This window comes from Calidris pugnax, unplaced genomic scaffold, assembly GCF_001431845.1.
Source record: "Calidris pugnax isolate Ruff unplaced genomic scaffold, ASM143184v1 scaffold2, whole genome shotgun sequence".
In the NCBI taxonomy this organism is placed as follows: Eukaryota; Metazoa; Chordata; class Aves; order Charadriiformes; family Scolopacidae; genus Calidris; species Calidris pugnax.
In genome coordinates this window covers 2,344,031-2,369,574 of record NW_015090766.1, presented here as the reverse complement: position 1 = coordinate 2,369,574, position 25,544 = coordinate 2,344,031, and the positions used below count along the sequence as shown (strand labels likewise).

The 25,544-nt window shown below is 40.9% G+C and overlaps 1 protein-coding gene across 9 annotated transcripts in view; it reads right to left on the bottom strand.

The window, feature by feature from the left end:
• LOC106884837 (chromosome unknown open reading frame, human C9orf3) overlaps positions 1 to 25,544 on the bottom strand; it is a 230,667-nt gene that overhangs the window by 12,842 nt on the left and 192,281 nt on the right. For 6 of the 9 annotated variants that reach the window (XR_001411305.1, XR_001411308.1, XR_001411309.1 and 3 more), the window contains exons 14-15: positions 12,083 to 12,199; positions 7,227 to 7,286 (exon numbers count right to left, since the gene is read on the bottom strand). The exons of 1 other annotated variant lie outside the window; for it this stretch is intronic. Coding sequence is in view for 3 of the 8 variants with exons in the window: in XM_014936533.1 (XP_014792019.1) it covers positions 7,227 to 7,286; positions 12,083 to 12,199 (177 nt within the window). In the remaining 5 variants the exon portion in view is untranslated. The remainder of the gene's footprint in view (positions 1 to 7,226; positions 7,287 to 12,082; positions 12,200 to 25,544) is intronic. 2 more of the 9 variants (XR_001411312.1, XM_014936560.1) reach the window with 1 other exon arrangement.

Below are 25,544 nucleotides of genomic sequence, written 5' to 3'. Positions count from 1 at the left end.
CAACCTCCTTTCCACTGACAACACAGCAAAATGTACTATGGTCATTTGGGAAACCCTAAGGTAATAATGGTCTGGCTAATCAAGTAACTTTTGTCAGGAGCAAATTCATTTTGAGGAGAGCTATGTAGAGGTCTAAATACTTTAAAACCTGGTGTATGAACTGGTCATTAAAAAGCAACTTAAAATCTAATTTTAGCAGGATACCAGACTTTAGATTTTGGTAATATTGGTAGCAATATCCTACTTAATTCATTTTACTCTTTCTGATTTGTATTTCTGCATAGATCCAGCACTATGAGGGGTGCTGGCAACAGGGAAGAAGGGTTTTGCAAGCCCCATCTCCCCTTCCTCCGTAGAACAGCAGTGATGGAGTGCTGTGTGTAGAGCTCATGCAGCAGCTGCCTCTGTTTAGCAACAGCAAAGAGAGGCGTTGCCCAATCAAGGTTTTAAAAAACAAACGGTGTTGTTTAGTCAATGGCAGACTGTGGAATAACAGGCAGCATCTGAAGCTGTAACTGCACAAGTGTGCCAGCAGGTCAGGCAGTGTGCTCCAACAGCTTTGCAAGCCTCAACTTAGCAATAGATGCAGGCTTGAACCTCCTCACCCTTACAAATGTCATTTATGGGCATGTATTTCCTTCCCAACCTTTCCCCTCCACAGTTCTACGTAACGAAAATCGAACCTTAGTGTCAAAAGCTTTCCATAGGGCCACAGCCTTGCTCAAGAGCAACCTGATCAGATCCCTCCTCTCCAGCTCCCACAGACTAAACACGTGACTCCACTTCCACCTTCAAATAAAACACACGCTTCTCCACAGCCAGTATGGAGGCCCTTACCCACATAAGCACACAGAAGCCCAGAAATTGCCAAACATGCTGCTTATGGAAGTCTTAGCAGAGCAGAGGGCATCCCCGCTGCTGCCTGTGATCAGAAACGCACAGTGACTGAAGGGCAGAATTTCAGGAAAAGATTAATTCCTGGCAATGAAACACACGCTGAGCACTTGTCTGGAAAAGACAAATGCCCTTTCTTCCCCACCTCGGGTTCACAAACAGAGAGCTCCCAATTAAGGACCAGACAGTTTTCTCCCCATGTGGGCCCCATCTGTGATCAATGACATCTGCATTAGTAGAAGAAGATTCTCCAAGAGAAGTCAAAAAAAGCAAGCGACTAAGAAGCCATGTCTAATCCGTCTTCAAAGGTGGCACAGGGGGTGTCTCTCTTCTGGTGTCAAAGCTGTCACTGTGCACAAGCGACTCGGCCAGGACGTCTAATTCCATAATCCCAACGCTCCTCAGCCTGCTCTCCTCACCCTGTCTAACCGGAGACAGACGTCCAACAGGATCTGGCCTCCAGTGTTTGTTCTTCTTTTACAGCGGAGGAAGAAAGTGGTGACGGGACAGTGACCCACAGCACAGCCAGGTGAGAAGAGGGCTACCACCACCACGGCAGCTTCAACAGCCTCTGCTGGGAGAGCATCTCCCCGCTGGGCCCCAAGGCTTTTCCCACCGCCCGGCGGAGCAGCTCCTATATCACAGTGCATGTGAGGTAAGAAAACGTTTAACACAGCAGGCAAACTCGCTTAATTTGACAAACAAAGGTTTTAAAAATAAGCCTTAATTAAAAACATAAACGCAGGACTTACACTGGAACCAAATGCTCCTCCTTTCCCCTGCCTTCTCGTTATTGCTGGCTCAGCGTTAGTGCCATTCGCAGCTTGCAGCAAGATGGAGGTGGCAGAAAAGTCGTCGCTGGATGCCTTTTTAACAGTGTCACCGGAGATGTGGGGTGATCTTTGCACTGCTGTGGCACTGCTGGCTCTCAGGAGCAGGGCTGCTAGGAAATCCTGTGCCTCAGACGGAGGGGACGGGAGACTGCATCCCAGCCTCAGGTCCAACCGCCCCCACACAGCAGCCTCCACCAAGAAGAACAGTAGGGACAAGCCCCATACCTTCAGCAGGGGCCTATGTGTGTACACCCCCGCCTTACCTGAAATGCATCCCCACAACTGCCTCTCCACCTCCTATATCACATTCCCTACAACACCGCACTGAAACGCCTATCTGCAATAACGGCTAGAATATCTCTGGTATCGCCATCATTTTTTTTTCATATCAATGTTGCAAGTGATTCAAGTACTTCCCATCACCGCTGTCTCTCCCAGCTGCCTCCGGACCGAGTTTGCCTAGCATTTTTACCCATACAGTGTTTATGTATGTGTTTTAACACAAGCTATTTATACACGCACATAAAAGCGTGCTGGGCTTATAAAACCAAACGTTGTAGTGGGAAAAAGGCACATAAACACCCACACATCTGAAACAGAAATCCAACTCTGAAAAGTTGGAGATCAAGCACATCAACAGTCTGTTACCAATTATTATTAAATTATAACTCCCGTTCAGCAAAAGGAAAGGCTGCTGCAAGCATCAAGGCAGCAGTAAGCCATCCCCTTTGCTTATGCCCCTCTCTCCACCCCTCTACTTCTATCTCCTCCCTCTTGTAAGGCAAAAAAAAAAAGTGCCTGCCTTTTATCTCTGGTCTCCTACAGTGACTGTGGTCCAAACATTTGTGATTTCCAGGCAAGATTACTGTCCCAGAAAGAATCTGGGGCTCCATATGAAAATGAGACTCAAATTCCAGGCAATGAACAACGTCGCTGCCTGGGTTTTACACAGCTTAGGCCACAGCCAGCCTACCCACTCTATGCTCCCATCCTTCCAAGTTTGCATGGTGTATAACTTTGCTTCCAATTTTCATTATAATTAAGCACAAGATTTTGACTCTAAGATGTTTCACATCACTCTCACACACCCCTTGTTCCCCAACCCCCAGCAAAAATTCTTAAGTGAAATATATCTCGATTTTATAAACTCAGAAGAAACACGCTCATTCCTGGAATGAGAACATCTAGATTTTACTCCATGTTTCAGATTTTTGAGTCATCTTCTCCTCTTTTAATCCCTGCCCCACAGAACACAGTGACCGTTGCTGCTTAGGATGATGCTTACCCCACGTGGAACACAATGAAACTCCTCTCCAGGACACTGTAACCCAAAAGGTATTCAAATGGCACAGAGTTGAAAGGAGGACAGCCGACTTTTACCCACACAGTATTAAGTCGGTGACTCGGGGTGGGACCACATCGGTGTGGGTAAGGCAGTGACGTCAGTTAGCTACAGTTAGCAGTTTTGATATTGTCCTGTTTCTTGCACTATTTAGACCTCATGGACTTGTAGCATAGCAGATTTTTTCCAAATCTGTGGTCCTACCCAGGCATAACCTGCATCTGCAGTCAGCCTTTATACAGGCGTGAGAAGTACTAAATGAGCTGTTCAGACATAGCTTCAGAATAAGTTTATTTTAAATAAAAAAGTATTTGGGTTGGGTGTTTTATTTCAGAATTAAAAAACCCAACCAAACACAAAAAGAAAGAGGATGCAGCACACAAGCACAAAAATCCCTACAGCTTCTTAAGAAACAAAAATACCCTACCACTGATAGCTGGAGCTTTTGTTTGTATTTTTAAAACTATGTTGTCCTTGACATCCTGACTGCTGTGGCAGTGCTATCACATACATGCAAACAGAGCAACCTTTTAGATTTCATGACAAGGCCAAACAGTGTGCATTACAGTGCTAGTTTTGTATTGCCTTACACAGAAATACTGTATAAAACTTCATATAAAGCTATTGCACCCAATTCAGAGCACCTTTGGGATTGATTTCAGAAGCCAAGAAGACTCCACCACTTCGGTTTCCTGCCTGGACAACAGGGCATAGAAAAGCAGGAACTATCTCCAATCCCTTCCTCCATGGATTCTTTGGATAAACAGTAAAAAAACAAACCCAAACCAACCCAATTCCACATTTGGTCCCCTCTTACCAACAGCTCTCCCACTTTCTAAGTCTGGCTAAGCTGTTGGGCTCCTGGATAAGGACAAAATTAAGTCCCCAAACCAGTTAGAAAAATAAGGGGCTATAAGTGAATGGTGCCGGTAATGGCACCAGTCCAGAGCTTGGAAACTTCTGTTGATGCCACCCAGCAGGGAGTGAGATCACTTGGAATAAACGTGTTGCTGTTGGCTCCTGGAGGGGTGCGGGATTGGGAATGCTGACTGGTGCAAAGCTATTTCCAGTGCGCCATAAATCTTGTGCTCTGATCATGCCCTTTGGAGAGCTAATGCTGATGGAGGGATTTTCTGTTCTTCTCAAGTGGATGGAAAAGCCCCCGTACTTTGCATGTAGCAACAAACAAAACAAACCTGAAAAGCTACTTGAGATTATCCTTTGGTTAATCTTACAGATCCATCCTAACACATCCACTCCGTTACGAGTCCGGGTCGTCACTGAGGGCACGTGAGCCAGGGTCAGACCTGGGGGACAGCTCCCACTGCTGTCACTGGAAATGTTTTTCCCTCAGCCTGTTCCCATTTTCTTAGCCTCACCCTGAATCTTGGGCCTCATTTTTGGGAAACAAGTGCCATATTCCTAAGAAGCAACCATTTCAAAGTTCCTTTCACTGGGAAAAAAATCCAACTCCTGCAAATGCACATCTGTAAAAAAACATCTTTACTAGTAGTAATATTAGTACCACCTGTGCCAAAGAGCAAAGAGCCTGCAAATTGCATTTAGATGCAACACAAATAAACAGAGTGAAAACTCAAAACATATCAAGATCACAGAGGACCTTTTGACAAGTGGCTGCTGCTCCGATTGACGCATTTCCCTGGTAGGAGATGGGGATAGTCCACTGTACTCTGAAATGAGCCCCTTAGCTCATGAAAATGGGAATCATTTCCATGACAGTGAGATACTCTTTCCTAGCATTTGCTAGGGAAAGTATCAGGAGAAGAGCAGAGAAAAAGAAAAAAAAAAAAAAGTATTCCTGTGAGGATGACTGTGAAAAGCATCAGACCAATGGTGTGACTTTGTAAAAACCAAGTACAGAGATTTCAAGTTAAAACTTGCATTTATTCTTTCTTTCTTTTGCATTTAACAAACATACTGCCTCAGTTATGGTTGTGTATACAAACCTCAAATCAGATTTATTCCAGAAACAAATCTGGCATGCAGGCTGACTGCTCTACAGAGCTTTCTCTAGGTTCCTAATTCCTAAATACTGAATTGCTAATTGCAATTCAATTGCAAACACAAAATTAGTCAACATAATCTTACCTATCTCCAGTGCCACAATAATGCCCTGAATATAACACTAAGAAAGGAAAAGGTAGGTGAAATTTATTTTGCATCCATGATAAATTTCCAGAGCAGCTTTGTAAGTCCCGCAAAACATGTTCTCATATACACATTAAGGCATCTCCTCCTGACTTGAGTTGAAATTGAATCATAAGCTGTATGTTTCAACATGGAATAAATACAGAAACTATTTTTACTTTTGCAGAAACAGAAAAATTATTGTATTGACTTATCTTCTGAAGAAAGTAGTGTCCTGTAATATGTCATCAGCTCAAGCTGTTACCTTTTTCATCTATTGAATTGGTGGTTCATACCAAAAATTACATAGGTCAAAGAATTGTGTTCAGTTGCACCACCACTGTCTGAATCGTGCCAAGCTGTTGCTCCACTGTGCAGTCAAGAAGGACTGGCAAGCCTGTGGAGGTATTTGCAACACATTGCTAATTTTATTCAAAAGCTAGAGCTTTTGAGCCCCTGCCCCGGGGGAGGACTAGCCTAGTGGCTTCGCTGAAAGGAAAGCTCACCGAGCGCCATGGCTGTGAGCATGGACTGACCTTTCCCAAGCAGTTCCCTCTTCCCATCCCGTTTTAGAGTGTGCTCTACAGGGCTCTGTTCCATGGGGATGCCTTCCAACAATGCCCGGCCACAACGGACAGGACAGCTGGATAAGGAAAAAAAAAAAAAAGTATTCCTGTGAGGATGACTGTGAAAAGCATCAGACCAATGGTGTGACTTTGTAAAAACCAAGTACAGAGATTTCAAGTTAAAACTTGCATTTATTCTTTCTTTCTTTTGCATTTAACAAACATACTGCCTCAGTTATGGTTGTGTATACAAACCTCAAATCAGATTTATTCCAGAAACAAATCTGGCATGCAGGCTGACTGCTCTACAGAGCTTTCTCTAGGTTCCTAATTCCTAAATACTGAATTGCTAATTGCAATTCAATTGCAAACACAAAATTAGTCAACATAATCTTACCTATCTCCAGTGCCACAATAATGCCCTGAATATAACACTAAGAAAGGAAAAGGTAGGTGAAATTTATTTTGCATCCATGATAAATTTCCAGAGCAGCTTTGTAAGTCCCGCAAAACATGTTCTCATATACACATTAAGGCATCTCCTCCTGACTTGAGTTGAAATTGAATCATAAGCTGTATGTTTCAACATGGAATAAATACAGAAACTATTTTTACTTTTGCAGAAACAGAAAAATTATTGTATTGACTTATCTTCTGAAGAAAGTAGTGTCCTGTAATATGTCATCAGCTCAAGCTGTTACCTTTTTCATCTATTGAATTGGTGGTTCATACCAAAAATTACATAGGTCAAAGAATTGTGTTCAGTTGCACCACCACTGTCTGAATCGTGCCAAGCTGTTGCTCCACTGTGCAGTCAAGAAGGACTGGCAAGCCTGTGGAGGTATTTGCAACACATTGCTAATTTTATTCAAAAGCTAGAGCTTTTGAGCCCCTGCCCCGGGGGAGGACTAGCCTAGTGGCTTCGCTGAAAGGAAAGCTCACCGAGCGCCATGGCTGTGAGCATGGACTGACCTTTCCCAAGCAGTTCCCTCTTCCCATCCCGTTTTAGAGTGTGCTCTACAGGGCTCTGTTCCATGGGGATGCCTTCCAACAATGCCCGGCCACAACGGACAGGACAGCTGGATAAGGCAGGGGGAGAATGTGCTCAGCTCAAGGCAGTCCCCATCAGATGGAAAGCAGCAAGACAGATACTGCATTGTGACTCGTGTGCACCACCACCTCTGCCAGCTTTGCAGGGGCTAGGAAAGATCAATGAATCAAAGTTATTTTGTCCGAAACACAATTCTCACCAGTTTTAGTACGCCAAGCACCTTATATGGTTTGTATTAGCATGACTGGATTTCTGTCAGTGAAATAAGATGCCACCACTTTATAGCCATGGTCTCACAGGCAGACCTCATGCACAATGAAGCAGTTGTGTGAGAATGGCTTTATGCCACCCACATGACTGACGATGTTATGATCTTAACTCATTTTACTCACATTTTCTGCAGAAACAGTTATAGTCGGTCCTCTCTCCCCAAAATATACCACATTATGATCCTGAATACAGGGAAAGCATTATGTAAGTGAAGAGCATTTCACCCAATTTGCTGAGACAAGGAAAACTAACAAAGCAACTTTCCATATGCTGTGCAGGCGAGCTATTTTATAAAAAAAAATTAATGCCTGCAGTAGGGAAGAAAAGCTAACTACAGTGAAAATCCTGGGGAAATACACCATAAATCTGTCTGCTTTATCCACATTCTGTATTTTTTATCACCAGGTCTTAGATAATTCAGCAACAACTAGAATACACTTGCAGAAATAGCGTCAAGTCTTAAATAGGACTGAAAGCATCACATACACCAATTGCCCTTCTCCTGTGGCCTTGGGGCTCTTTCCCCTGTAGCCTTTTGTCACAATTCTGCAGGCTACTCAGCCATCCTGCAACCTTGTGCACACGTTACAGGCCTCTCCCTGACCAGATGAAGATGTTAGAACAGAAATAATGGCAATAATCACAGGGTTCTTCTAGTTAACAGATTTCACCGAGTCCTATGGCGAGCTCCCAGTACTGCCTTTAGGTATTTGTAACTAACTGATTCCAATTTTTTAAAATGACAGTCCTCAACAGCATATGCTCAAACAAAATAAGCTTGCATCGTCATACTAACTGAGGTGTCATCAAGGTTAGGCAGACTTAAAAAAATACTTGCAACCGGAAACTTTCCATATAGACCAACTGTCCATGTTCTGCCAGACAGTCGTTATTGAATAAATTAAGTATCTGCAAAAAACGGCCACCTCAGAAAGAAACAAACCAAAACCAACGCCAGACCCTCCTTCAATTCTATTATCCTACTGTAGCTGCTTTATAACATATCCCAGTTCTCCTCAGTCAGCTGAACTTCCCAGCTGGACTTTGTCATCTTCATACTGCAGCCAGCTTCTATAATGCTTCTCTTGGACTGAGGACGTGGTACATCATGGAGAAGTAGCCTATCTATGAGCTACCTTACTATGTAGTGGGAAGCAACACAGCAAGAAAATAGGAAACAGGAAGAGAAAACTCAGGACACAATCATTCTTCCATGCAATTGCCTCCAACTTGTCTGATAAGGTCTGAGCCATGATGGGCTCAAGGCACTGAGAGATGATGGAAAAATGGCTTTAAACTTTGAAACCTTCACTGTTCTCAAAACAGCATTTAACGATATATTGGATGTGCTCAATTCAAATAATTCACATCAGTGAATTTAATCTCTGGAAAAAACCTTGTTGTTTTATGCCATTGCAGATGTTCCAAGGTTTGAACAGTAAATGGAAAATTAAATGATGATTTGTTGTAGATAAAAAATAGGAAAGAGTCACAAATTCTGCAATTAGGCAGATGCCCTGCAAGCCTCTTGTAGCATCCAAGGCTGGGGCCAGACCAGTTTGAAATGGGATTAAACCATCATTATCTCATTCCTGGGTCTTGCAGCCCAAAGGTTGCTGTCAGAGATGTGTTATTTATTGTGAATCAGAAATATGTGACCTAACTTCTGATATTTCTTTTTAGCCGAAGCATTCAAAACAGTGTCTGTCTTAACAGGGAGAGGCTACCACTGACCTCCTACCCACCTCTGAAGCTACGTATCTGTTGTGAGACCTCATTTGAGAGAGGACAGGAACTATGCTGACTTGCTAAGGAGATCACAGGAAGGACACACCTTGAGCACTCCTTGGAGAAAGACCAACCGTTAAATTCCAGGCAAAGGCTGACTCACACCTCTATCCTCTCCTGGCCGCTAAGAAGGAATCAAAACAAGGCAGATAACCTGCTGCAAACTCTCCTCTGCTTTCTGAAGTACAGTGTGCCCTTACATGGGTAAGACTGGACATGCATACCTTAACAAGTGGTGAGGAGTACCAAACAGTGCTGTTGGCAACCTTCACCGAGGGAGGATAGACCTGCATGTTGCCACGGCCAAGTGCAGGCACTGCCAGATGCACACCGCTTTACAACAGGTGTGCAGAACTTTAAAGTCAAAACAAACACGCTTCAGAAATACAGATATAAAGGCTGTAAGAAACATGAACCAGGACTTCCCATGCTGTACTTGTGCAGGACAAAACGACCCCCAATAATGAACTCTCTTGGAGCATTTGTGAAACTTGAGTTGGTGAGCTGTGTTTCACTTTGCAGTGAACTGCAAAGTAAGTCTAAGACAAAACAAACCCAACGCATATGTATCTCATTTCCAGTCAACCCAGCTCAACCCAGTTGCCTTGGGCAACTTTTCTCCAGTACTTTTCCAGGGCTCACTTCGGTGTGGTGGTTCAATGTCAGCACACGACAGGTCTGAGTGCCCACACAGAACATTCAGGTCCTTTAAAACGGGCAGAGACAGGGTGGTGGTTCTCTACTAATTTCATCCCAACAGTAAAATCCAGTAGCTAACTGTCCCCTTTACTTCCCCCAACACACTTATCTGATGAGGTGAGACTATCCAAATCCTTCACTTTTTCCACAGAAGTACTACAAAGTGTGCAACATTCTTGCCCTCACAGGAGTACTCAGCAGGACATATGCATGCTATTAGTTATATTCCCTCTGATGCTGTAAAAGATACAGCATCATACCTTTTAGATAGCTACAATACATACAGGGAAGCCTTCCAAATCTGGAGTATGTACTTTTTATGTACAATTTTTAAGACCAAACTTTGTTTAAAATACAAAAAACCTTACTTTCTGTACCAGTCTCATATACTACTGGCCATATCATTGCTGATCCCTACTGGAAGATCAATGTGAACTTGAACACTACTTGTTAAAAATCAGAAAAAAAGTTGTATTTCTTAACTTTCTCCTGTTGGATGGAACACAGGTGACAACGTTACTTAAAAAAATTCCTGAATGAAACCTCTGACACTGATAGCTTTCTTTTCTTATTGGCCTGCCTGCAGTTTTTTCTGCTTGTATTTTTAATGATCCGTTTCTGACATTCAGTTACTGAGAACATTTGAACTCCAGTAACACACCAGGATCACTTTAAGTGATTAATGTCTTCACAAATCAAATCTAGATAAGAACAGCTTCGCCATAGGCTTGGACTGTGGTTCTTTGTCCCTGGGTCATGACAAGAAAAATCCCCTGTGCACATACTAGAAAAAGAGCCATTAAAAAGTCCTCTCCTCAGGTACATGAGGGCATGTAAGCTAACATTCCCTTTAAAGGACTGCAGGTGTCTGGCGTCTGATGACTGGTAAAATGCTAATGGTAACGTTATCTTAGTTGTACTTCTCAACGTCTGCTAAGCCCTTGGTTTCACCTTGTAAAATAAAATTGAGATTATGCTCCTTTGACTGATGCTGGAATTCTGTGGGTTCTTTTGCAAAAAAAGAAAAAATTCTGACAGGTCACTTGTGTATTTTTATGTGACACCACAAGGAAAAAAGAAAGCATGAAAGTGGAGAGAAAGGAAAAACCTGAGAAACCAAAGCTTGTAGCCTGGTGCTTACAATTCAGAGGCATGAAGCAGCAACACCACAGCTATTGCTTTGATCTATCTCCCTATTAATTCCTCTTCCCATTATAGAACCCCTGACATTTCACTGGTATTCAGATGTGATTAAAATATATTCTAATACCTATAAATAGAAATGTTGTTTCAAGTAGTAATTAAAAACAAATCTGGCATTTGGAAACCTGTATCAACAAAAAAGTAAAAAGGTGAAGTAAACGCCAAGAATTGAAATGTCCAATTTTTTTTTCTGAGAAAAAGGTACAGCTCTGTTCTATCGATCCTTACAATAACGTGCATCCACCCAGCAACTTCAGCAGAAGAATAAGAAGAGAGATTTTGCCCTCTCCTTCAATTTTAATTATTGCCATGAAGTTCCAATTATAACAGGGTAGTCATGCACACTGACTTTCCACAGCCTTCACAGTAGTTTTTAATTAAACAAGAGTCAAATGTCATGTTAAGTTTACCGTGCTCCCTTACCGTGCACATTAGTTTGATCATATGCTACTTCATAACTACCCCTTGTTTATATATAAATCTACACATCCTTTATTTTCACAACCGATTCTATCGTCTTACCTCCCCTCCTCAATACTTTGTATTCAAAGCAAAGACTCATTGCAAGGGTGCTTTCAGCCACAACTTCTGTTGCCTTAATTGTCATAACTCTCCCATCGACTCTACAAAACAGCCAGCGCTGCATGCGGTAATAAAGATTTAATGGTTTGCCCTCCAAAGACACTGAGCTCTTTGGAGCAGGGATGCTAGCCTCATATGTGCCTGTGATGGGGAAGGCGTATTTACAATATCATATAAAACTGTTTTCCTCAGGGTCTGTTAATATCCCCAGCACTTACTAGGAGCAGATGTAAAGAACTGATTCCCCCTTAAACTCATGCCCAAAACCAGAATATACTGTAGTCTTTCTGGAGAGCAAACTTTTCTAAATCCCAACTGAGACTTTGGAGCACTCAAAGGAGAACAATATGGGCTGACCATGGGGAAGAATAATTTTAGACCGTAGCAGACGCGATTGCATTTGGAGACAATACACACAACTGAAAGACCTGCGCTCTAATACACAGTCACCACAACATAGTGAGAAATCTAACACTTGAGCAAATGTGCTGCCCAAGGTACATGGACTATAGTCATGACACCTAGGCTGCACTGTCTCCTCCTACCACGGTATGCAAATGCAGCTGAAGATGCAACAATACTGGAGTTAAGAATATCCAATTTCATATTTAGACACAGAAAAAAGCCTGGATCCTAGTGGAACACTATCACTCCTGGTCAACAATGCAATGGCGTATGTTGAGGAGATTTTTTTAAAGTGAATTACCTCAGCATCTTGCTCCCGGAGTTGGTATGTTTTCTCTAAGTGCTGCAGTATTCTAGGACACAATGTCTTCTCCTCCAAGAGAGTCTCCAGAAGTAAGACCAGCTGGTCAGGGAGAAGCTAAGGGGAAAATAAATACCATTGGTGAATAAAGATCTCTACTGACTGAGCGATTCAGTGGAAACAAACCAGAGAGGACGAGATTGTGCTAACCTGTGTACTTCCAGCATCTGCTTGAAATACAACAAGAACTTCCAGATGGTTTCTGAAAAACCTCAGGGTTTACATGTTTGTGTTCTGAAAGACTCTGAGCTGGGGCCCAATTAAGACTCATTTACATGGTTTTCATTACTATAGTTAGATCTGATCTAAACGATGCTTATCTTTTTGAAATATAATCATAGCTTATTAGGTAAGAATTTTATGGAATACATATGCTAAGTAATTTCACTTTCTTTGGGATTGGAAGAAATTAAAAAAAAGAGAATAATTTACAGTGCATAATTTCAGAGGAAAAACAGACATATGAACATATAATTTTTAAGAGTGGCGTTTCTATCTGTTATATGAGCAATTGCACAATATTCTTCCAGTGAACAAAGAAACACAGCACAAAGAAGTGACACAACACAAAACAAGTGTTGTAACAACATATTTTGAGGCATATTCTAGTGCAATGAGTCACAAGCCATCTATCATTACATGACAAAGATGTATGAATGTTATGTTTGTGGCATCTCTACCTACATATTTATATATATTTAGTATTTAGTAGCCTGACTCCAGAACCTATCATTTTCAAGTTGAACCTAATGTAACCTAAAAAGAAAACACACAAGAAGTCTGATGTAGCAAGTGCTTAAGTGCTCTAATAGGCTTATTGGATGAACAAATAAATAATTCAAACAGACCTCAGAAAGAAATTACACCAGCTGCCAGGAAACAGCTATTGGAAACTGAGGGCTCAGGGTGATCCATCCGAAGTTTGTTATATGCCCCAAAGCTTTACCCACTATTCAACACTGTGGGGCACCAAAAGATGAAGGGGGAAGGAAGAATGTGAATTTAAGCTTTTCCACACAAAAAGAAACCAGCACTGCATTACTTCCAGTGTTCTCCAGACAGATTAATGAAAAAAGATATCCTGTTACTTTAACACTAATTTGAGCTGTTATGACATTGGGTGATTCTCTGCTCCCATCGTGCTCCCTATGTCCCCTTCTGCTGTGTCAATGTGGTAAGCAGATACAAAATGAAGTCAGCTCTAGAAAACAACACACTTCACAGCCACGGCTGTTTACATGGACTCAACAAGGCTGTACCCCTGATCTCTGATGGTAAATCCATAAAGGTATCAAGGGCCTTCTGATAAGCCTTAATCTGTACAATATCGCTGTTAACAACAGACTAAGCAACATGACATTTTCTTCCCTTTTAGTCTGACATAATGTAGCATTAGTACCTAAATCAGAATAAAGAGGAAAAGAGATCTCTAGGATTTTAATGATTTGGTTTCTCTGCATTTTGATTTCCTTCCATTTTTTTATTATTGAAGTTGTATTCTTGGAAACTGAAAAAAACCTCACCTCTTACTGTCTCTTACTGGAACATTTTCTAAGAGATACTGAAGCCTACCAACAAAATGGAGCTGTTAAAAATAGTCAGACACTTAAAAATATTGAGTATTTCAATTTCAGGACAACTACTAAAATGCCACCTCGAATGTTTATTGGACACTCCACCAGCAGCTGCCTGGGGGGTGGTGAGACATTCTAAAAGTAAAACAGGGAGGGCTTCTGGGAAGTTGCTCTGCTTGGCAACTGAATTCATTCTGAACACTAATAAAATCTGAAATGTTGCAGATCACCACGCACAGAAAGGTAATTCTGATTTAGAAAGCTTTCTCTGCTAACTACAAAGGAGCAGAGCAGTACTTAATTTGTAGAAACTGTAGAACAGCTGCTTCAATACACAGATACAGAACTGCTGAGAATTATTATTTTATAATATATCTCCAGTATAATTGTCATACAGATTCACCCACAGAAAGCTATTGTTTAAGATAACATTACAGAATCTCATTGAAGCCAACAAAAGCACAGCCATGTCCTTAATTTACCTCTGCATTATGAGTGAAGAGTTTTCAGAATTACTGGTTCAATTCTTTTCAGTTTAGATTTGATACTGCAGAGAAAAAAGAATCTGAGAGCATGGCTTTTGTTATTTTCCCACGGTCCAGCTGCCCAAGATGCAACTTTACATGCCAGTTTCCAGCTCACCATTTAATTAAAGTCCTAGGTAGGAGCAAGCAAACACCAGCAGAGAGGGTGGGAGCACCAGCAGAAGAGATGCTGACAGACCTGTAACCACAGTGGCACTAGTGGGCGCAGCTATTACATTTTGCTCTCCCACTAATTCCAACACAAAATAAAAGGAGGAACATTGCCTCTCATTTCTTACCTTCTCCATGTAATAAAAGAGACTCTGCCTATCTGCCTAAAAGAAAAACCCACCCTAAGCAAAGAGGCAGAAAGCTCAGCTGAAGTTTCCCAGCAGACTACTACAAAATTTAGTTTAGAAATCTTTTCCCCAAACACAACAATATGAACAACACTACCTCCCAAGCAGCTTTTTAAGTTATAAATAAACGTCATAAAATTGCACTTGAATTTTCAGACAAAAAAACCCACAGTCTACTATTTTTTGTTTTTCCCACCACCATTCTTATTTGTCCCTCCCACCTGTTACTTCTCCTCTTTCACACCATGAGAATTGCTTGGGGTACACACTGTCAGTTTTCCATTTGTTTGCCTTATGCTTAATACAAAGGGGCCCTTGCTACCAAAAAACATGAAGACTGGAGAAAACCAAAAGTAAATTTCTTTTCAAGTATCGTGAAACCATTTTCCTTTACAACTCATATTCTGTCAATGCATATTGAGTATCTAACATACAGATAAAAAACACGCAATGCAGATACAGCAAAACACAGCATGATAAACTTCATTATGTCAATTTTTGTCTCCATGTTGAAAACATTCAGAAAACAACCATAACACCCCAAACAAAAAATGTTACTCTTCCTGTTAAAAAAAAAAAAGAAAGAAAATCACACACACACACACAGACATAAAGATCACTCTCAGAACTGTATTGGAATATATTCAATCAAAATGCTCAAATATATGCGATTATTGAAGTAGATAACTTCAATCAGGAAATGTGGTGAGTATCAAGAAATAGTTTTCATTATGGCAATGATTGCTGCAACAGCATCTATTTATATTGTAAAGTAGATAGTTCCTGTCCCCACCTATGCCTGCTGCATGGAAATCATACTACTTTTCCCAGGGTTCCCCCTCCCCCAGTTGTAAGCACTGACACTACAAAGAGGGAATACATTAGTATATTGCAATGAAGCACACCAGAGGTTTTCTGTCATGTCCATATAATTAAACATCATCCCAACTATAAAGCTCTATCCCAGCACTGTATACTTTATCTTGCTCTTAAGACTGTTAAACCTCTCCTGCAACTTTTCAGCCTTTTCAGAGAGTTCACTTTGTCCTGCCACTAAATAGCCACTTGTCCCCTGCTTCCCCTGTGTTACCTGTTACTTCTAAAACAAACTGCAAATGGTAGGCAGTATTAAAACTAGGACTGGATTTGAAAAAGGCAAGATGAAAGAATTAAAGAAAATGTAATCAAATTAAAAATACAACTCAGACTATTACCAAAGCATCTTACTGGGGCTCAGAGTCAATGTATACTAAATATCTGGGAACTAAGAAAAAGCATAATTTATATTTTATTCATATCAGTACACAAGACACGCCGTTATACTGTGTTACCTTAAGAATATCTCAAGACATGAGTAGGTTTGAAAGGGTTTCTACAAATAATCTTGGAACAAAACTATGAGTTTTCTGAACCCTACCCCTAACCTGTAAAAAGCACAAAGAAAACAAATCTTGCCTCGTCAAAGATCTGTATGGCAGCTACAGAGGTCATCGACCTCACATCCCAGAAGACCACCCATGCAAAGGAGCGTATTTATCAATTCCTACATTAACAAATGCAATAAATGCCAGATTCACCCTTTCTACTAGAAAAAACGCCACGGAAGCGTTTGACTACTGACCTTTCACGGCCATGAAACGTGACAGAGATGCATCTGCTTGAGCATCCACAGCACCAGCGCTTGCAGGGCACCCCTAAGCCAGGGCACAAATCACTGTAGTAGTACAGCTGGTATGCTGAATGTCCCATTTGCTCCTGCCTGCACTTGAATGAAGTCATTGAAAGCCTCCTCGGAGGGGAAATGTGCCTCAGACTAATGTAGCAACCGATTGACAGTGGCGTGATTTCTATTATTACTCCATTATCACACTGGGATCTGTGCCTAAAGGAGCATACTTCCTCCCTGATGCCATTTCCTTTTATCCTGGCTCTAGTCTAAAAGCGGATCAATGGGGGTAATATATATGATGTCACTTCAATTTACAGCTACTGCCTCCCTCTCTCACATGCACAGATAGATCGATTCTTCCCAAAAATGGTTAAGAAATGCACAGGGAGACTCTTCTCCCAGAAAAGGGTTCTCTGCTATATTTGTCTGTGTAACCACAGCAAGGAACTGTTTACACTGAGCAAAAACAGGGGGGAAAGGAAAAACAGTCACTACTGTGCACTGAAAAATGCTGGCTGAAATACAACACAAACAAGGCCCAAAACAGAATTAAAGCATTTTGACCTTTGAAAATTATACAGAAAAGTTTTGAGTTTCTAAGTCACAATATATTTCTCCTGTATTTCTTTGGGAGAAGGTAGTCACATTTCACCCCACCCCACCCCCAACATGAAATGTCTTTTCATTTACATTTTTACAAGATTTTCCAAAGTCAAACCAAATTCCTTGCTCTCAGGAAAGAAAGGGAAAAACTCCACCCCAGTGTTCAATAGTGAATGGTTCCCTTCAGATAGAATTTCCTCATTAATTGCAGATAAGAAAGCACTGCTCCTAGTTCAGGAGAGAGGATTTATAGGGCCAGGCCATCTCTATGCCTATAGTCTGAACTGATCAAACAAGTCCCTGAATGAATCTCATGTTATCAACCCTCCACATAGACAATTTGCCTTGAGGGTTGTTTTCTCCAGGCTGCAATTAAACAAAAAACCTTTGTAAAACAAATTCTCCTCTTCCTCAAACTGTCCAGAAAATTGTTAGCTTGAAAATCCAAGAAATCACGATTTACTCAACATTTTTAGACAGACTTTGTCACTGTTTACCTCAAACAATATTCTTCAGATGCTGTTTTTGTCTGCACAGTGACTTCTTTTAAATGAAAGCAGGGCTTTTTCTTTCCTCCTCCCCTTCAGGGGCTAAAATGTACTCATATCAAGTATCATATGAATTCAATAAAAATGTCCACACTAACAGCTGTTAACTAGCATAGTGAAATACACTACTTAAGAGAGTCTAACTCTGAAAGAACTAGTCTGCAGTTTGATTAATACACCCAACAAAAAAAAAATCTGCAGCTGACAAAAAATGCTTTGAACTGGTTCGCAAAATAAAACCCATCTCTGCTAGAGGCTGACATAATTCCAGAAGTGCTTAGAGAAGCAGACTGCTCTGTTTAACTTTATTTGGGTCAGTTTGTTTATGACTTCCCTCTTGCTGAAAAATCAGCTCCCCTTGAAACATTTCTGAAAGATAACTAGACTGCACTATATTTAAAAGCAAAATAAATATCTCTGCCTGAAACACATTCTTGTCTACCCATGAACTGCACTTCCATGAAATTTCTTCCCATTATGTGCAGTTTTTCTCTCTCTGCTCAGACAGTTGTTTCTGTGCTTGGCAACTCATTTTTCAATATCTGTTTTAAAAATAAAAAATGGGAATTTTACTGGGTTTTTCTGAAGGAAAAGAAGTTCCTACGAACTTTTCTTCAAAAAGTCTTTCTTTGAGAAGTAATGATTGCAACAGGTTCATCAGCATTTGATTTGTGTCACACTTCAAAATACTGTTTCAGGGACATTTCCGGCTGGTATCACTTGCTTCATACATAGTAGGACATAAAAATGCTAGCAAGACCAATTCATTGAATAAACAATTACAATTGCATTTAGTTCTCAGTTACTTTCCTATTTATAACACCAAAGCTAAGGATTTCTTATTTTTGAAAGGAGGTAATCTATATCAGAAATCATTTTAAGGCCACCAGCTGCTCAAATATAAAGGTTTGATCTATTCTGGCCACACATAATGAGCACGTTGCTGGATGAAGGACACAAATCCCAAACAATTGCACAAACTTAGGTGTGCACGCAAGTAAACAACCCGATCTCCATTGACTTTTAACACTGCTCTTCAAATGCAAGGACACTTCCAAGGACAAAAATAGCAATAATCAGAGTGCAACTGTTGGAAGGTAAGCAATAAATGGTATGACACTGCTACAGTTTAGGATTCACTTCTGTAGGGTTCCAAGAGGCTTTGTCCATGCGTTTGATTTTAATTCTAACTTAGCCTGGCATGTGAAACGCTAATGTGTCCACAAAGCAACAAAACTTGGGCAACTTCTTCTAACTAAGCAATGTATTCAGCATTTCTGAAAGATGGGTTGCTGATGGGCAAGCACTTCACAAAACAGGGCTGCTTCCCCAAAATAGGAATGCCCTCCTCAAAACCTGTCCTAAATTAACATTGATTTGGCAAGTAATGTTTGCATAACCAATGCTGTACTTCCCTAAATATTACAGACACCCAATTGGGGAAGGCTCTTGGGACTACACACATGCTTAAACTTTGTCATGTTCATGCAGGGGTTTTTTTGTCCTTTTGCATTTAAATGTGATTTTGACACTGTACAAATTATTGTGCTAATCACATCATATTACTTGCACCAAACTATTTGGCACTTATGTATTGAACTTAGAATTCGATCTTCATAACACTAAAAAATAGGGTATTATGAAAGCAAAAGCTGACAGGGAAACCATGTTTATACGTGTTACCATACCGTGAGATAAGAACGCAAGGATTTAATTTTATCAGTATTGTAAGCTGAGTTTCAATGTGGGAATCAGCAGCTTAAACGAAGCTTTGAAGATATATCATGTTCTGTGTCTGATATTCTGTTTATGCATCATCAGTAATGTTTTTAAAAGCCCAGCCATTGCTACCAGTCCATAAACTGAAATTCTTTTTCATAAGCTATAGTACAAAATATTTTGCATATTTTACTGAAGGGAGAGAAGATCCACTTATGAAGAAATTCAGTATTTGCAATCTAAGTGCACTGAAATGTCAAAAATTATTAAACTTTTATGATCTAATATACTGCTGAGCCAGCAAAATGAAAACCAGGTGGCTTCAACTACAGGTTCATGCAAGTTATACAGTGCTTTCCCTCAACTCTAGTTTTCTCCAAATGTTTCATTGTAACCTGAGAGCATAATAATTCCCTTTTAAGCATAATAAATCAACATTGTCTAATCAATGGAGATTATAATCTCTGCCACATACTACTGTACTTCCAGTGTGCACAGCTCCTGGTTTCAGATGAAATAGCCGTGGCAAGAGAAAAGTGGACATGAGAAGCTAGATTCCGTATCTGAAATCATACTCCACAGGATCACTACTTAATACACACTGGGACCAGACAGCATTGGTCACAAACTAAAGTTGAAGCTGACAACAGCAAGATCCTCAGTTACACTTTCCTTTGACCTCAGAAGTCCTCTGCAATGGAGAGGTGATCAGTACATCAGCCCTGTGGTTAATCCTCTCCAACAAAGTGAAAGTAATTGGCACTAAGACCACCTTTTCATCTAACAGCAGACACAACAGAGGCACTTCAGATTGAGGAAACTGTTCATCTAACTACAAAAAACATAACCAAGGAGAAGTCTAGCTTCATTTTCCAGACTCTACTAAAAATTAAAGGAGTCATACCAAAGACCAAAACGTCTTAGTTAGCAACTGGAAGAAATATTTCATATGCGCATTGTAGCAAGTGCTGAAGTGGAAGTATTTGCCTCATCATTTGCCCAGGCAGAACACTCTAGGCCTTAGCTGCTCCAGGCTATGTGCTAACTCTGAGATAATATAAACCATCTCAGCTTGAATGACCACCATCTAGATCCTGTGAAAACAAAGAGACCAGCGAGTGTCCTCTGAGACATTAAAACAAAGTTTCAGACTACAGCAGACCCTGAAAACCACTGTTTCAGTGGCCAGTCTATCAATTGTGAAGAGTTGAAGAACCATTATCATTGTATGCTAGCCACAACCAACAGTGAGAGCACCCTCAAGATGAATTTCCTTTACTTTTCTGACTCTGTGTACTAAAAGAAGAAAGGACAAAAACCTGAGAGGTGACATTTTTCTAAGCTTTGCTCTGTTGCAAATTCCTGGCCAAGTAACCTCATCACCCAGCACTGAAAGTGTCATATCCTATCCCTACAAACTACCCTGGGCAATTAAGCTACCTCTTCAGTCCAAAATTCTTGCAACAGCACTGAGCAAGGGCTAGCTTGAAGAAGTATCTTCTTTTTCCTTAAGAAATTGGCATACATGGACATTTCCGGAACAGAAATTTGTTCTACCTATGCATACCAATGCAGGACCCAGTCAATGCCCGGAGTTCATCTAGGATTGGGATCTTCAAGGATCATGGGAATTCACTAAGAGTTCACTAAGCTCTCTTATGGTGTGGGCCAGGTCTTTAGGAAACCATAATTTGTTCACCAGAACATGTTCCTTTCTGATAAGTCAATCACAAAGGTATTGTGTCTGCCCCAAACAGCTGGAATCATTCAGAGAAAGAACCTGAAGAAGAGGAATCAGGAACTTTTTCTCTAACCTTTCATCAGCCTGTACTGCTGAAGAAAATCATGTCAATTCCATTTAGCTCATGGCTGCAGGATACGACACCACTTCACCAGGCAGGGCTGGCCAAGGTTCATCATAAAGCACAAATAATGTCACAAGCCTTCCTGGGGCAAACGACTAAATGCAGTTCCATCACTTGACCCTTTACTCCTGAAACCCAGAAGAATCAACTCTCTTTCCCACCCTTTTCATTTCAGAACAACAGGTGATGAGTGATTTCATGTATAATTGTGTCAGTTGCCTTTTAACATCTGTAGATCAACTGCATTTCCAGACCCCAGCTAGCAGTATTTTCTTCTGATGTGACAACTAGCTTTGATGTATTGTGTGTCCAACACAGTCTGTGCATACTCACAACGGTTTTTCCAACACACCACATCCATTTGATCCTTCATTAGGGCACTTTTGTTGTTTGGTTTGTGTTTTTTTTAAAAAAAATTGTTAAGAATGCAAGCAACCAGACTGAGTGGACTCAAGTTTCAGAAATGCACATGTACCTCAAAGCAAGCCTTAATTACAGATGACTTTACAATAGATGTAACTGTAACAGCTGAGATCTAAACTGAGGACTACATAGGTGATGCTGGGAACTTAGTACAGCAGTATGTAGAGTTTGCAGTCATAAAACAAGCTCTGTTGACTGAAGATGCATACACGCCAATCCACCATCATTGGCTTAGAATCATAGAATCACAGAATTGTCCAGGCCAGAAGGGACCTCCAAAAGTCATCTAGTCCAGCCTCCCCGCAGTCAGCAGAGACACCCCCAACTAGACCAGGTTGCCCAGGGCCTTGTCGAGCCTCTCCTTGAATATCTCCAGGGATGGGGCCTCAACCACCTCCCTGGGCAACCTGTTCCAGTGCTCCACCACCCTCACAGTAAAGAACTTTCTCCTAATCTCCAATCTAAATCTGCTCCCCTCCAGCTTAAAGCCATTGTCCCTCCTCCTGTCACTACAGGCCTTTGTAAACAGGCTCTCCCCAACCTTCCTGTAGGCCCCCTTCAGGTACTGGAAGGCCGCTATTAGGTCTTCCTGGAGCCTCCTCTTCTCCAGGCTGAACAACCCCAGCTCCCTCAGCCTGTCCTCGTAGCAGAGGTGCTCCAACCCCCTGATCATCCTTGTGGCCCTCCTCTGGACACGCTCCATCAGATCCGTATCTTTCCTATAGTGATGGCTCCAGACCTGCACACAATACTCCAGGTGAGGTCTCACCAGAGCAAAGCGGAAGAATCACCTCTCTGGACCTGCTAGCAATGCATCTTTTGATGCAGCCCAGGATGCTATTGGCCTTCTTGGATTCTTTTTTAAACTAAGATCTCACAATGGCCATTACTAAAAATCTCCAGTTGTTTGGGAGAACTCTTTCATCGTGGCTGAAAGTGATCCAGTTCCACAGCCACTGTCACTTCTCTGCCCAATTACCTCAGCATCTCAAAATGAAGCCTTTGGCACTTCAGAAGACAACTGGTACTGAGCATTGCACCACAACTGTAGCAACACAGGTCACCAGGCACCTCTCATGTTGGTCTTAAGAGTTTCTACACTGCTTCCCACTGGAATTCCCTCTAACCCAGCCACTGCAGCCTGCGCCAGTGACAATGAGATGGCCACCTGCAACTGCTGACCGAGAATCCCGGAGAACAGATGGGCTCTTCCTCCATTCCACAGTTCTCCACTCAAAGCACACAGACTTGTTGCAACAGAGCCTGAACTTTTTAATGGGTTGATCTAGACCTTGCACTGTGAGCTAAGGACTGGTCACAAGCATCACCACCTTCCACTCCAGATGCATGGAATGTTTCTCAGTTTTGCCCACTCCAGTACAAATACATAGCAGCATGTACTTAAGGGGGAAAAAAAAAAAAAAAAGGCAATCCTCTCTCCCTCCCAAGAAACCCTTTCTGAAACAAAACACTCCACTGCATACAGCCCTCTCCAGGGGGAGAGGATGAGACAATAAACAACACATGACAGATGTGAGTTCATTGCTTAATGCACTTGTGGAGGCTACTCAGATTCTATGGTGATGAGTGTGGTATGGAACAGAACAAGCGTATCTCATTACTTCTTATTCTTGATTTAAAAAATATGGATAAGATTTTATTTAAAACTGTTGTTAAAGGCAATTACCATAGGAAAAAAAATAATCAAGCCTTTAAAAGATCTGAGGACAAGTGGATGAGTGTTGCATGACACCCTTATTATGCCCAGTGCTATTTAAAAAGATGCCATAGTTATTTGCAAGGATCTAGCTGCCAGATTTTCTCTTTCAAAATCCTATATAGGAGCATTAAAACTAGCCATAAAAATAAATCAAAGCTGAAACTTCCTGAACATGAACTTCTCCAAACTGCAATTTGACTTTGGAATTTTTAGCTTGAAGGAGTGCAAGAAGTCAGTGGCCTGGGACAGGATTTGCACACCATTAGCCATGTGTAGAAGCAGGATTTCTTAAAATAAAATAAAAACCAACCAACCAAACAAAAAACCAAAGCAGCAAACCAAACCCTAAGAGTCAGTTGAAACACTAATGTTTTCAGAAGTAATTGCCATATAAAAAGCGGTAAGAAAAAAAAGTGCTACATTCTCTTCGTGCTTCTCAGATGAGACTTTATGTAATGACAAGGAAGATATGTGAGTTATTAAAAGGGAGCAGGAGTTACTTTGTCACATGCACTGACCAGTACTTCCACATATAGACAGAACATTAATAATGACTTTTAGATCCACATAATGAATTTGTTTCTTGACTCGTAACGACAGCTTTGTGTGGGAACAACTCCATTCAGTTTTAATAGTATTAAAGCACTAGCCTCTGAAGAGCTCTCTTGAAAAAATTAGTACTTTCTTGAAGTACTCTAGAAATGTGTGCTGGTTTTATGATAACACAAATGACAGAAACAGAGGAAAAAATATTTTAGACATATTAAGCAACTGCTATGACAATGAATGGGTGTGAACAAAACACGTGACATTTAAGGCACAAACTCCTTTATAAATTCACTGTCACAGTTGGGGTAAAACTAAAGGCTTTAAATATATTAATTTATAATTTATCCCTATATTATAATACAGGGATAAATGTAATTTATTATGCTCATTTGTAATACTGATACATGCATATAAGCATACAAAGATATGCTCAAATAATAACTCACTGCAAAGATTTTACCTCACTCCAAATCCCTCTTTTTTAATAACAAGTCCCATAATTTTTTAAGAATTTTGGTGGTGGTGGTGGGGTTTTGTTGGTTTTTTTCTTTAAATATATCCGTAATGAAGATTCAATGAGTTGCTTAAAAGCATTTCTGCCCCCTCTTCCCTCCCCCCCGCCATAAATTTATGTCACATATTCCAGAGTTCCAGAGTCAAACATATTTATAAAATGCAGGTACTTTCAACTTCACTTCCAGAAGCAGCCACAAAGACAAGTGTTCTTGTGTAAATGGAAGAGGTTTCTAGGTTCTCCATTTGCAAACAGAGATTTGCTACGAAGTTTTCCATTAATCATTTATTACAATCTTCATTTTTAAAGATACTTGAAAATTTCCAGTGCTTTACAAATGACTGAGGAAGCAAAGAGTAAAGCAGTTATTGCAGAAAAAAATAAAAAGAAATCCTAAACCAAAAGCCTCTCAAGACTCTCAAGTTGTTATTTATTTTTATTCAATAAACATGCAGAGAAATTATTCAATTTATTGCCATTTATTTCCACACAATTTTCCCTTTAGGAAAAGGACCTAACATGTGTAAAGCCAAGAGCACACCATATCCCACTGCTGGCCCATACACTTTTGTGTTCCACTCCAGACATTTCATGTCCTCCTTAACTTGGACCTTTTTACGTGGACATGGTGGAATCACGTGGGTCACAGTAAGACTTCCTGGTAAGCAGGCATCAAGCAAATCACTGCAATCAATAACAGGGGAGCCTATCCTCTATAGAACAGCATTTACTTATTTATTTCTGAGGCTGCATGCTACTTAACTTTTCCATCCTTAGGGAAGGAGGGAGAGGAAAAAATACTGATGTCCATGAAGGACATGTGGAAAAATTGCTGTCCAATGGCCTCATTCCATACTCCTTATTACTCCCACTAACTTCAAGTGAGTATTTACTCACGTAAGGAGAACAAGGCTGACACTTAATCACTTTAATCAAACACATTTGTTACATGCAAATGTGAAAACAATCAAGCAGATAATGCCAGGGAGCAGTGGGCTGACTGCAGAGTATATGAATGGCTGGATAACCACCAAGTTGAGTGCTTCAACAGTAACTCATAATCTTACCTACTAAGGGAAATAGTTGACTGCAAGTCAGCTTTAGCAAGAACCTACAGTGCTCTGCACAGTGACAGAACCAAGTTACTTACATGAAAAGTTCAAACAGTGCAAGCCCACAACTAATTTAAGAAATTGGCTGGTAACGTGATCATTTAAATCTAATTTAAGTCATAAGTGCTTTTTGAACACTGAAATGCAACCCATTCCCATTTGTACAAGCGAAATATCTCCTTAGTCTGGATCCTGGTCTTAAGAAGCAAAGGCAAGTGCCCAC